This window comes from Mustela lutreola, chromosome 14, assembly GCF_030435805.1.
Source record: "Mustela lutreola isolate mMusLut2 chromosome 14, mMusLut2.pri, whole genome shotgun sequence".
Taxonomy (NCBI): Eukaryota; Metazoa; Chordata; class Mammalia; order Carnivora; family Mustelidae; genus Mustela; species Mustela lutreola.
Window position 1 is genome coordinate 216,634 of NC_081303.1, and position 13,046 is coordinate 229,679.

At 52.7% G+C, this 13,046-nt stretch overlaps 1 protein-coding gene and 1 long non-coding RNA gene across 3 annotated transcripts in view; one reads left to right on the plus strand and one right to left on the minus strand.

Moving 5' to 3' along the window:
- Nucleotides 1–1,194: 1,194 nt before the first annotated feature.
- Nucleotides 1,195–7,697, minus strand: LOC131815171 (uncharacterized). Its single transcript, XR_009347600.1, has 2 exons — nucleotides 6,464–7,697; nucleotides 1,195–2,272 (listed from the first exon to the last, which is right to left on the minus strand). It is a non-coding gene; the product is annotated as an uncharacterized LOC131815171 (long non-coding RNA).
- Nucleotides 7,698–9,800: 2,103 nt separating this feature from the next.
- The window catches only part of RCSD1 (RCSD domain containing 1), a 60,361-nt gene continuing 57,115 nt past the window's right edge, over nucleotides 9,801–13,046 (plus strand). Inside the window, exons 1-2 of one of the 2 annotated variants that reach the window (XM_059146855.1) lie at nucleotides 9,801–10,161; nucleotides 10,482–10,611. In XM_059146855.1, coding sequence (XP_059002838.1) covers nucleotides 9,965–10,161; nucleotides 10,482–10,611 — 327 coding nt within the window. In that variant the 5' untranslated portion in view covers nucleotides 9,801–9,964. The remainder of the gene's footprint in view (nucleotides 10,162–10,481; nucleotides 10,612–13,046) is intronic. The other variant, XM_059146853.1, reaches the window with a different exon arrangement.

Sequence of the window (13,046 nt, forward strand, 5' to 3'; positions counted from 1 at the left end):
TCACTCCAGGTGCGTGGTCATCCTGTCTCTCTCTCTCTCTTCCTGTTCACCCCTGTCTCTCTCTCTGTTTTGGCCTGAAGTGCCCATCACATACAAAAAGAAACAAAAACACAAAACAGAGGGAATTTTGCTCAAGACCAATAATCACCTGTTTTTCGGAAGCAAGTACCGAGCACAAAGCACTCCCAGAACAAAACTCGCAGCGCAGCCGGCCCCGTAGTAGGACCCCAGGATGGGTTTAAAGGTAATGCTTACTCAGAGGGCCAGCGTGTGCCCCATGCGGGCCACACTTTGCAGACCTGAGGACTGTCCAAGCTGGCATCCGACCAGCCCTCACGTCCCTCTCCACCACCCCTCAGCCTCTCTGAGCCCCTCGTTCACATAGTTCTTTCCCCACCCCAACGCCACCAAGCACCCCAGGCCGGCTGCCTCTTCCTCTTGTCTGCAGGCCTTCCTCGGGGCGCAGTGGCTGCCAGTGTTCACAATTATTCAGGATAGTTAGGATCCTGATATTTTGTTCAAATTTTGAGTCAAATGTTCAAGGGTCTACTACTTACTGCCTCCTCAGATAAATGACAGTCTTCTAAGATCCAGACTCCATGTGGGGCTCACAGGGCCCAATGACACTGGTCATTATGAAGAGGAGAACATTGAGGTAACACAAGGGTTAGAAAGATCAGCAAGATGAAAAAAAAGTCTTAAAAAGTCTCAGATACGGGGCACCTGGCTGGCTCCGTGGGAGCGCGCGACCCTTAACCTCAGGGTTGTGAGTTTGAGCCCCACAGTGGGTGTAGAGATTACTTAAAAACAAGATCTTTTACAAGAAAGTCTCAAGTACATCCCAGGTGGGGAAGCAGAGAAAGCGAACAGAGACGCGAGCGTACGAAATGTAATAACGACGCATTCCAAAACCGTAAGTCAGTCACAAGGAAGCCTCAGGCTCTGGGGTCGGCACGTAAACAAGCCTGTAAGTGGCAACACTCAGAAAAGGTCTCATGCTTGTCTACTCCAGAAAAAAACCCATAGTTCTTATCCATGAAATGTATGCATTATTTAAGAGAAGGTACCTTAAAACTAGTTTCCAAGACGAAGAAACACCACTCAAGATAGTGAAATTTATTCAGAATTGAGATTCGGGACCCCTTCCTCCCCTCCCCCGCCTTTCTGGCACGTGCAAGCAAAAAAATGCAGAACTGAATCCGAACTTAGAATATCCAAGAACTGTCGAATACAGTACAAATGAGGAGAAATGAGAGAAAGATGCATCTGTCCTCCAAGGTGAGGCTGCCACCAAGCAGAAGACTTCATAGAAGTAGGTGGAAATCATCAGTGGAGGCTTGGCATTGAGAGACGGACATGACGGATGCACGTTAGAAGGACCCTGGCCATAGCGATGGTGTCTTCTTCCGGACACAGGACGGCAGCCGCTCCCAACAGTACTGTATCAGGAACACTCCAGCTCTCATCACGCTTACGACTCACCAGCAACCATACTAAGCATTTCCCACGTATTAACTCACTTAATCCCTACAGCTCTATGGGATCAGTTCTATGACTTCACAGACAGAGAAATGGGGGGGAATGGTTATGTAACTTGATCGAAGTCACACAGGGGGAGCCAGGAAGTCCGGTTTCCATGCTGACCTTCCTAACCCTCCGTGTTCCCTCAATGTCTTCTCTTTCTGCTCTTCCTACGTTTGTCGGCAGCCGCTGAGGAAGCGGACCGCCGTGTGGGTTAGCTGCTGCTTCTGCTTGGGTGCCCGTGTCCATTCGTTCTTCCAACATGTATTTACTCACCACAGTGGAACTGGCCTTGATCACAGAACTTTGACCAAGGAGAACAGAATGTGCCTTCATTAAGTGTCAAGTTCTAGGAGAGGATAAAGGAAGCAAACAGGCAGTTAGAAAGCAACTCTCTCAAAGACAGGAAGAGGACAGGCAGGAGGCGTGAGTGGGAAGCTGTCTCTGGGGGCAGGGGGAGGCCCGAGAATGGGGGAAGGGCCCTACTCAGGACCCTACTCCCTGGAGGAAGATCGACCTGGGACTGAGGAATGGATAAGGGTTTGCTCTGGGCAAAGGAAGAAACTGTGTTTCAGGCAGAAGACAGAGCTCTTTCAGAGACCTGAAAGCAGTTCAGGACGCCTGGAGTGTTGAGGACTGGGTGTTCTCTGCTGAAGAAGGGGCCAGAGAGGTAAGTGGAGGCCTTGTCAGGAAACGGTGTGAGTTCACGTTCAATGGCTGGGGGTCTCGGAGTTGGAATGGTAGCACTTTACTGGTAAAGATGAGAGAAGAATCAAGAATGATTCCAGGGGCGCCTGGGTGGCTCAGTGGGTTAAAGCCGCTGCCTTCGGCTCAGGTCATGATCCCAGGGTCCTAGGATTGAGCCCTGTGGCGGGCTCTCTGCTCAGCAGGGAGCCTGCTTCCTCCTCTCTCTCTCTCTGCCTACTTGTGATCTCTCTCTCTGTCAAATAAATAAATAAATAATCTTTAAAAAAAAAAGAATGATTCCCAGCTTTCTGTCCTAACAAAAGGGTGAACAGCGAGACTGCTCCAAGAGCAAAAGAGAAGCTAACAGGTGGGGACACAGGTTTTTAATAATTTTTGCAAATGTGCACTTTGCTGGGGTTGAAAAATGAGCATGGAGTGTGCAGAACATTTTCCACTTAGGGCATGCTGGATGGCTCAGTTGGTTAAGCGTTTGCCTTTGGCTTAAGTCGTGATCCTGCAGTCCTGGGATGGAGTCCTGCTTCAGGCTCCTTGCTCAGCTTGGAGCCTGCTTCTCCCTCTGCCTCCTCCTCCCCCTGCTCCTGTGCTCGCTCTCTCTGACAAATAAATAAATAAAATCCCTTCGAAGAAAAGAAAGAAAGAAAGAAGTCGTTCTTCTCCTGTTGTCCATGTAGAGAGCGCAAAGGAGACGGGTGGTAGGCGGGACTTGGGCACTACACTTCCTCATGACCCGTTTCACTTTACGGTTCAGAACCATCGCAGGTGTTTATCTGAAGGCCATGTGGGTAACCTCCAGCGTTGGACAAACTCCTGCCCAATCCAAGATGCCGGTTCATATTAGTAAATGCCTTTACTGGCAAAACTGCAACAGCACTTAACATCACTAAAAATATCCTAAAAGAAATTGTGATATGAATTACCCTATGAAAATACACTTTAAAAATATGTACTTTTAATTCTGTAAATAGGTTCCCTTTTTTTCTAGAAGAAGTTAGTTCTTTTTCCTTTTAAGAATCAGGAAAGAGGGGCGCCTGGGTGTCTCAGTCAGTTAAATACCCAACTCTTGGTTTTAGCTCAGGTCATGCTCTCAGGGTCGTGAGATCAAGCCCCGCCCTAGGCCCCACAGTCAGTGTGGAGTCTGCCTGTCTCTCTTCCTCTGTTCTTCTCTCCCGCTTGCATGCACTCTCTCTCCCAAATAAATGAGTAAGCTCTTTAAAAAAAAAAAAAGAAGAAGAAGAAGGCAAGATAGGGGTGCCCGAGTGGCCCAGTCTGTTGAGGGTCTTGGTTTTGGGTCAGGTCTGGATCTCATGGGTTGTGGGATGGAGCCCTGAGTCAGGCTCTGCTCTTGGCCTGAGTCTGGTTGAGATTCTTCCCCCCTTCCCCTTGCTTGTGCTCACTCTCTCTTTAAAATGAGTAAATAAATAAAATCTTTGGGAGGGGACAATAAGGAACGATAGAGGATTAGCCACATCCGATGCCCAAAATTCAGATAGGAATTAAGACACTTCAAATTCTGACAGTGATTACTCTAATTTTTTCAAACTAAATTTTTTCCTCCCCAATAGGTATTATTCAGGTCGCCCCTCTCTTCTTCTGCCTCCTTCTCCCACCTCTGTTTGTGCGCGTGGGTGTGCGTGTGGGTGTGTGCGTTCCTTCTCCCCCCTCCCATGCCCGGCTCTTTCTCTATCTCCGCTGAACACTTTTTTGAGGAATGCAGCTTTGCCCGAGCTGGTATGTAAGTCTGACTTTGTCTTCTTGTAAGTTTGTATCTATCTTAATCATTGGAATGCTTTCAGCTATAACAAAACACTGTACTCAAATGCTTAAACCACAAAGAAATGTATCACTTCACGTAGGAAGAAATCAGGGGATAGTCCCTCCACAACTGGCCGGGTCAGTGCCTCAGCAGTCCCTGGTGAACGACTATTTGGTGAATATTTACTGAGGACCTAGCTGTGCCGGCCTTGATTTAGGTACATGGGATCGACACTGACCAGAAAGAAACAAAGTCTGTCTTCATGGAGCTTGCATTTGGGCTCTTCCCAGCTTTTCTCATGGTAGCAAAATGGTTGCTCCTGTTCTGGGGATAATATTAAATAAGAAAATACCCCATATTTACAGGGCATCTCCTCCTCTCTGTGTCCTTATCAGAAATCATAAAGTTTTCCCCTTTAATCTCATTAACCAAAATCTCACTTATTTCTCTCTAAACCAATTTCTGGAAAGAAGAAATTTTTTTCCTCACTTGTCTTAGACTATTCTGGGTTTACTTCTTTACAGAAGCTTAAAAGGGCTGGGGCGGGGTAGGCCGGGAGGCAGGAGGTACTGGGTGGCTCAGCAGGTCAAGGTCTACCTTCAGCTCAGGTCATGATCCTGGGCTCCTGGGATCATGCCCACATTGGGGTCCTGGAATTGAGCCCACTTCAGGCTCCCTGCTCAGCAGGGGTCTGCTTCTCCCTCTCCCCCTGACTCCCGCCCCAACCTCATCTCTGGGTGGGGTACACAGTCTCTCTCTCTTTCAAATAAATAAAATCTTCAAAAAATATATTTTTTAATTAAAAAAAAAACTATTACCAGGTGTCACTCCCTATTGACTAGGGGTGAGGCCCAGGCATAGATACTTTTTTCCAAAGCTCCTTGGGTCATTCTAATTGACAGCCAGAGGTGAGGCTGGGGTTCAGGTGTTCGGGATGATACAATAAGGTTGAAAAGGTTTGAGTTTCTTGTAGGGCTACAAGATTTTCCCTCCTAAACATGGAACTTGCCTCAGAAGAAGCCCACAGTCTGCTGGGGCCTCCAGACCACCCTCTTCAGGTTTCTGTCAACACTGCTCCTTGGCATGGGTAATCAGACCAGTGCACTCGCTGGGCTTCCCCTGCCCCACCCTGGGAAATCCCTGACGGGCCCTTGCTGCAGCTTCGGACGCCAGCCCCTTCTTTGGGGCCCTGGAGGCGAGCGGGGTCTCTGTGGGTGTGCACAGACTTCCCTCGGTCCAGTTTGGCTCTTTGGTTGTTTCCTTCTTTCTTCTTTCTTCTTTCTTCTTTCTTCTTTCTTCTTTCTTCTTTCTTCTTCTTCTTCTTCTTCTTCTTCAATTAAACCTCTCCCCCAAAATCATAAAGATCCATGAGTTTGCTACAGCCACACAGAGCTAGCTGTGCCAAGGAAGGCTTGGATCCTCTCCCCTTCCCATCTCCTTCTGCTGTCATACTAGGTGCTCTCTGACTGTTCTCTCTCTCCAGCATCAGGGACACTGGGGACACCGGGGCCCTTGCCACCCTGGGGATGTCTGGGGTGGAGGTGGAATGGAGAGGAACAGACAGTGGAGGGACTAGGCAGGGAGTCCACTGAAATCAAACAAATGGGACAGTTCAGTCCCCCCCCCCAGCTTTTTCCTTCATGTTTCAGTTTAAAATAACTTTAAACATCAAGAAAAGCTAAGTACAAAGAACCCCACATATCCTTCACCCAGGATTCCTTGCAGTTTTGCCAATTATCCTAATAATTTCTCTTTTTCTCAGCTCTACTGAGGCATAATTCACTAATAACACTATAAGATACTTAAAGCGTACATTGCCATGATGTGTATGTATGTGTATATAATGTATATACAATAACCCTTTACTTGACTATACAGTCGAAGGAGCCGACCAGAACCACACGTTGAACAGTGGTCCTGTCACTGTCATCTCCTTCAGCCTAGGACCCTTTGAGGAACAGACCACTTTGAGGAACATCTTCCTATCTAGCTTCTCCAGTGTTTCTTCAGCTTTAGACTGAGTCTATGCACTTTGGGCAAGAACATTCCAGAAGCGATCTTAGGCTCCTGTATCCTGTTGAGTAGCATGTGATGTCAATTTGTCCCCCCGTTGGTCATATTTACTTCAATCACTTGATTAATATGATGTCTGTTAGGTTTGTTCTCTGTGAATGTGCTTTTTCCCTTTTGTAACTAATGAGTATCTTGTAAGGGGGATGTTTTTAAATTATGAAAATCCCATTCCTCATTTCATTTTTACCCTCCAGATTTAGCATCCAATAGTATTTTTTGTACGATTTTATCTATTTAGTTGAGAGAGAGTGTGTGTGCACAGCGGGGAGAGGGTCAGAGGAAGCGGAAGAAGCAGACTCCCTGCTGGGGAGCAGACTCCCACTGGTGACCCCCAGGATCGTGACTTGAGTCAAAGGCAGACCTTAACCGGTTGAGCTGCCCAGGGGCCCCTCCAGTAGTATTTCTTACCTGAAATTATACCTATGATGATTGTCATACAGCAAATTTCTTCCAATCTTTGTCCCGTTTGTTCAATGATGTTCTGAGAGGTTTCTCTCCGCTGACTCACCTGGTCATTAGTTTGGAGTCAGGAACTTCTATTTTATTTCATGGGTTACACCTCATCGCTACCATTATTTCTTCCGATTCTTAAATTACCCCAAATTATCCCAACATTGCCAGGGGGAACTCCTGCAGAGTTCTTGGTCCTTTTAACACTCCTCTGTCATTCATTGAGAACCTCCATATTTTCTGTGAAAAAAAGATGTTCCAGGCTAATCTCGTATTTTATCTGCCCCAGCCCTATAATCAGCCATTTTCTTCCACAAGACCTGGTTCCTTTAGTGGAGAACGGTATTTAGAAACCAAGATCTGGGCTCTGTGTGCACTGATTGCTGCTGGGGTGTCACTGCCCCTCAGCTCCATCGGTGGCTTCAACTAAGAAATACTTGTGTGTATATATATACATTGATGTCCACAGCCATCTGCAGACTGCAAACCATGCCTTCACACCACTACCTCCCATCCACTCCAGCACCAGAGTTCATTCTAGTCCCTTCCGCCTCCCACATGTTTGTACCTCCCTTGCCCAGAAACCTGGCTCCCATAGGCCTCACTATATCAACTTATTTGCTCAACTTCCCTATGTAGCCAATCTCCTGATCCCTGAAGGGCCAGTCAAAGCCTTCCCCATGCCATCTCCAATCCCTCCTGACAGTCTTCTGCACATTGGAACATCTTCCCTGTGGCTTGTTGCCACCCTGCTGCCTTCAGACTCCACTTACCTTCCACGCATTGAAACAGCTACCCCCTTCCATCTTCTGCCTCTGGGAAACCCTCCGTTGTCACTCCTTTAACACACAAAACCCCTAAGCCTTTATGCTTTCATTTCAGCATTCTTAACTCTATTCCTCAATGATAGTCACTTAGGGCAAAATTAGTTGTTTTGTTTTTGCCACATTCCCAGAATTTAGAGCTGAAGTGTGTGCATGCGTATATATTATTTTTTTGAGTTAATATTTGCAGTCATGAAAGAATATTTGTTTCTTGCTCTTCATTTTAGAAACGGATGATCAGCAGTATGGTGTCGCCACCAAGAACTGATTGATTGAGCTCTTGACAATTCTGCTCAAAAACTCATGGAGTTACTGCTTAACTTACCATGGTCTTCATGATCTTTTCTCCCAGTGGGTCTTTTCTTTCACTGGGGGCTTTGTCTTTGATTTGATGACAAAGATTCTCCTAATTTGCTCCACTTCCTTACGCACTCATTCATTCACCAGATATCCCTCAAGGACCTGCTTTGTGTCTATGGCTGCCCATGGTAACAAGGGCTCCACGACACACACACTCCCCTGCCCCAGCTACGTGTCTGGTGTTCTTTGTACTTCCTTCTGCACTGGCCTCTACTTACTGCTTGGCTGGTCAGACAGCAGGGGTATCTGAAGGAGGCATGGGAGAAAGTAAAGGAAGTGGGTCCTGATGAGAGACAACGAGCCCCCCAGAGAGGAAGGGGAACAACCCTCTCAGAGCCACTTTCCCTTCCCCTTAGGCTGTCACAAGAGCAGCAAGGCACAACCCCAGGTGACCCAGCAAAAATAGAGTATTTACCAGCTGGGTTGTGTCCGTTCTGGCTTCTGGGGATATTCTGGAGGGGCAGGAGGGAGAAAGAAGGGGAGCACAGCCCCACACATGCTCATGGCTGCTGAAGTGAGCACAGGGCTATGCTGTCCTCCACCCCTCTCTCCCTGGTTTCCACTCCTTCCTCTAGTGAAGGCCTCTGCCTGGGCCCCAGAGAGCCCCAGAGAGCCCCACAGCCGCTTTCCACTCGGCAGGTCCCGAGACCCCAGAACATGGCAGAGGTGCAGCTTGACTGCGCTTTGGGCCATGGGCTCTCGATGGGCAGGGGAAGGTGTGAGCAGGGCGTGGGTGCAGCTGCGAGGTACTTGGGCGGCTGTGACGCTCTCTGGGCCTAACGGTTTCCGGTGGGTAGGCACTTCTGCCCTCCTGTTTCTGAAGCCAGAAACCTGTGCTGGGGCAGCCCCATTCTGAGCCCAGCAGAAGATGAGATAGAGGTGGAGAGACAAAGGCCCCACGAGTCAGGGTTAGGAAACATGGTAAGAGACTGTTCTGTCACCCGCTCAGTCCTGCACCTTTAAAAGGAAGAAAGGAAACCGGTCACAGGAACAAGTGCCTACTGTAAGGTATCAGGAGGTGTCCTTCCCTGTAAGGTATCAGGAGATGTCCTTCCCTGCTGCCAAGGGGACATACCCTTAATTCCTGGGGGCAGGGGGCCCTTTCATGGGCCCCCAGAATGCCCTGCCCGAAATAAAAGAAATATCTGGTCACTATTTATTTGAGCTTGTACACAAAGCTGAGCAGTATTAAAACAGCTACTCTTCTCAGAGGCCGACTGAACTGTATCCGTGAGGAAGCTCAGGATCAGAGAGGTTAAATGACTTGTCAGAGGAAGCCCAGCGAGAAAGTAGCAGAGCTGGAATTCAACCCACTGTCCGTTTCCGAAATTGAGGTCTTGCCCCTATATTCAGACCTGGAAAACACGTCGGCATTTAGGCTGTTCATGTTTTAGAAAGTCAGGCTTTTGGCAGGTTCTATGATGGGAAGAAGGTCATGTTGCTAAGACTGGCACCCGAAGCAGCAGTCTAAGTGCCCAGAGGACACCAGTGGTGTTGGAAGGAACGGCTGCATCAGAGCAGTCCTAGAGCAGTCCTTCCTCCTGCGAGCAAACTCTCCACTTCTTTGCTTTCCGGGATTCTCCCTAGGTTTCCCTAACAGGGCTCACTGTCGCCCACCCTCCTGCTGCTCTCTGACACTGTTCGCCCTCCCTGCTGGGCGCGACCATGGGTGAGGCCTTGGGGATGGGAGCAGGGTTGGCCTACGCGGCGGGACACCGAGGCGGGACACCGAGGCGCCTCTCCCTGCCAGCCAGTCCCCTTCCATTCGCAGTCCTTGCAAGCATCTCCCCCCTCTTCTCTCCGTCCTGGGAGTGGGGAGGGGGCGGGGGATCCAGAAGGGGCCCTTAGAGCTGGCGGCCAGTACACACGCTGGGAGCAGAGAAAGAACTTCCTGCAGATTCCAGGTCCCGCACCAGCCCCTCCCACGCAGCCTCCTTCTGTTCTTCAGCCTCTGCTGGGACAGCCCTGCGGGAGGGCTGCTGTGCTGGGTCTTCCGGGAATCTGGAATCCGAGGTTCAGGGTCCCGCCCTTTACTCTATTTAATAGGAACGGCGAAAAGGCCCTTTAGCGAGCAGCTTGTGGGAGCTGAAATTCCCACAGATTCCAATGCATCCACCAAATCAGGGGGAGGGAAAAAGATGTAATGCTACAAGCGACGTGAAAATCCTTGCTTGGAGTCCCTGTGCCCCCCACCCCGCCCCGCACACAGCCGAGAGGCGGACGGAACGAGAGGGGTTTCCTGCAAACGCGACCCTGCGCGTGGGAAGGATAAGGGATGAAAATAGGAAAGGGGTCCCGTGGGTCCCACGCGGAGCGCTGGAGGCTCGGTGGGAAGAGCTCCCGCCTGAGAGACGCAGCCGCATGCGGGGTCTCCCACTCCCACGCAAGGATGCCCGGAACCCCGGGTGTGACCTGGACGCCGCCGTGTCTTTCGCACGAGGAGGTCGCACGTCAAGGAGGGAAAGAGAAAAGGTGACGAGAATGGAAGAGCGGCTTGGCGCTGAGGGCAGGACGAGCGCATTGTAGCGGGCGGGCAGCTGGGGAAGGGCGGCCGCGGGGCCGACCCCAGGGTCCCGCAGACACTTGCGCGGGCGCGGGGCAGGCGCCTGTCCCATCCCCATGTTTGGGCAGATGAATGGAGTCGCGACTCCCCCGCTCGAGTCCTGCCCTGGGAGGGGACAGTATCTGTTTAGATTTGTGTCTAAATTTAAACCCCGATCGCCGGCCTCCCTCCCCCGCTCCCCACCCCTTCCCCCTCCCGCGGCCTCCCCCTTCCTCGTGCTCTCGCGCAGGGCCGGGCCGCCCGCAGTCCCGAGCCAGGCAGCCGCGCGCCGCCGCCCCTCACCCAGCCGGGCCCGGGGCGCGGAGCCGAGCGCACAGCGAGCGCGGCCGCCGCGGAGCCGGCACCTGGAGGCCATGGAGGTACGGCGCGCGGGGCGGCGGGCGCAGGGGGGCGGCGGGGGCGGCGGGGGCGGCGGGCGCAGGGGGGCGGCGGGGCGGCGGCGGGGCGGCGGGCGGGCGCAGGGGGCGGCGGGGGCGGCGGGGCGGCGGGCGCGCGGGGGCGCCGCTGCGGGGCTCCGGCCGCCCGCGACCCCCGCCCCGACCGCACGGCGCCGGGCTGGAGGGCGCGCGGGGCAGGGGCCGCGGGCGCGCCAGGTGTTGGCCTCAGGACCTCTGCGCCCCCGAGTTAGAAAGTGAGTCCGCGCGCGGGCAAACATGCGGGGCCAAAAAAAGAAAAAGAAATCGTGGCGAAGCAGAAACCCAGGGTCTGAAGAGGCGGGCGCTGGGCGAGAAGCAGACCCGGCGCCGCGGGCGCTTCTGGGTCGGGCTCCGGGCTTCCCTCCCGACGGAGCAGTGACCTTTAGGACAGTCCTCCCGCTTCCCGAGCCCTCTCTGTCCGCCACATCTTCCGGAACTCTGGGAAAGCTCGGCTCGGGGCAGCCGGCCCCGCACCTGGTCAGCCCCTGCCTCCCCAGCCGGGCCGCCGAGAGGGTTAGGGCCGCATCTGCGGGGCGCCCCGGGGTGAGCGCCCCCCACCCCGCCCCGCTTCCCTGCGGCTCGGTCCTGGTGCTGCTCCCGCCTCCGGCCTCGGTGCGGTGCGGGCGTCCCCCCAGTGCAGGGGCGCCCGCTGTGCTCCCCTGTCCCGCCCTCCTCCCATTTCCGAGGCTTCCGCCCATTTCCCCTGGAAACAGAGACCGGACGTCTAGCCCTGAGCCGGTCTTCGCGGGAGGGGACTTTGGGAACAGGCGGAAGGAGAAGGCGCAAATGTTCGACAGCTGCTTAGGTGATTCCCACCCACAATCCAGAGGAAGAAGGTTGCTCCTGGGGCTGTAGCCCGCAGCAGTCACGACTCAGTGTCCTTCCGGTCCCGCTGCAGGCTCTGCAGCCCCGGAGGCCTGGCCGGCTCTCCTGAGCCATGACCCCGGCTGGGCCTGTGAAGCCCTGTGACTCTGCAGGGCTCTGGGTCTGTCTTGAGCAGGCACCCTACACTCAGACATCCCGCTGCACTGGTTGTCTTCGAGGAGCAGGGTCGTCTTCAGGGTGCCTTAGAGTGTGGGATCCGCCCTCCAGAGAAACACTGATAAGCCTGGGAAGCTCGTGCAGATCAGGGCTGGGGAAGGGCGCAGGCAGCCCACAAGGCAAAGCTCCACAGATGGCTTCCGGGTCTGCCCAAGCGCTCCAAGAGCAGAGCATCAGGGTTGTCCCCGCTGGCTACAGCTTTGGGGCGGAGGAGGGAGATGGCCCCGATTGGGGCGCTCAGCTTGGGGGGGGGGGGCTGTGAATGAAGGCTCCCAAAGCAGTGGCTTGAGAAGTGGATTCCCTCCTCTGGGAGAGTACAGGAGGCCTCAGCCCCTAGGCTGGAGGTTGGGTATGACATAAGACCCATCTGGTATCTTGCAGAAATGGACTGGGGATAAGAGCAAAGCAAGCCTTAGGCTTAAAAGCCTGTTGCTGCTTGGGGGCCAAATCCGAGTGTGAACTTTGCTCTGGGAAGACAATGGCACTGCCCTTCTCTCAGGTCCTCTCAGCTGAGGAAGGAAGGTGTGTGGCAGAGGCCCTGAACTGTCACCTGAGCGACTTCCTGTGTGGCTGGGGCCGGGGAAAGGCCAGGCCCTCCGGTCTACAAAGGGAGCAGGGTAGTCGCTGCTGGGGGATTTTCCCAAGCCGGGGCTGGGAGGGAACCGCTCAGTCAGCCAGGAAGCCTGTCCGTTGTGGGGGTTTTTGCACGGGGCACGGATTGCTGATTGGCAGTGACTGCTTTTGAAGTTTCTTTGTCAAAACGACTGAAAAAACAGTGCAGCCCCTAGCTCTGGAGAAGGAAGTAAAGAAGAAACGGACAGGCTGGGGAAGTGGTGGTTTGTAGCCAGGAAGTAGACTTTTCCTGGTGGGACATGATATGCGGGAGTGGGGTTGGGGAGCTCCTGGCAAACCTCAGAGCAAACCCCTCTTTTGGGAGGTGAAACCCACTTTTGAGGCAAGAAGGCACCTCTCTGTCTGGGGAGAGACTGACTTATATGACTTCTCAGTATGAGGAATTCAAACCGCATCAACAAGGCTTACTCAACATTCATTCTCTAGAACCAGCCTACCTCGTGCAAGTCTTTGGGAACCCTGTTCTTTTTTTCTTTTCTTTTTTTTAAGTCACTGTTACTGATATCAGTCATTACTTCAGCCCTCATTAAGCCCTCTTTCAAAAGCTCACAATGCGGTAGGCCGAATGAGGCTTACTAGATCCTGTCATGTATGTGTTCTCAAATGCGTGAGTGCCAAACGAATGATTCCTGCCGATCATGAGTATTCTGGTGTTTTGAGGTGAGACCTGGCCGAAGCCTTCAAAGAAAGCTGGGTGGTGAGGA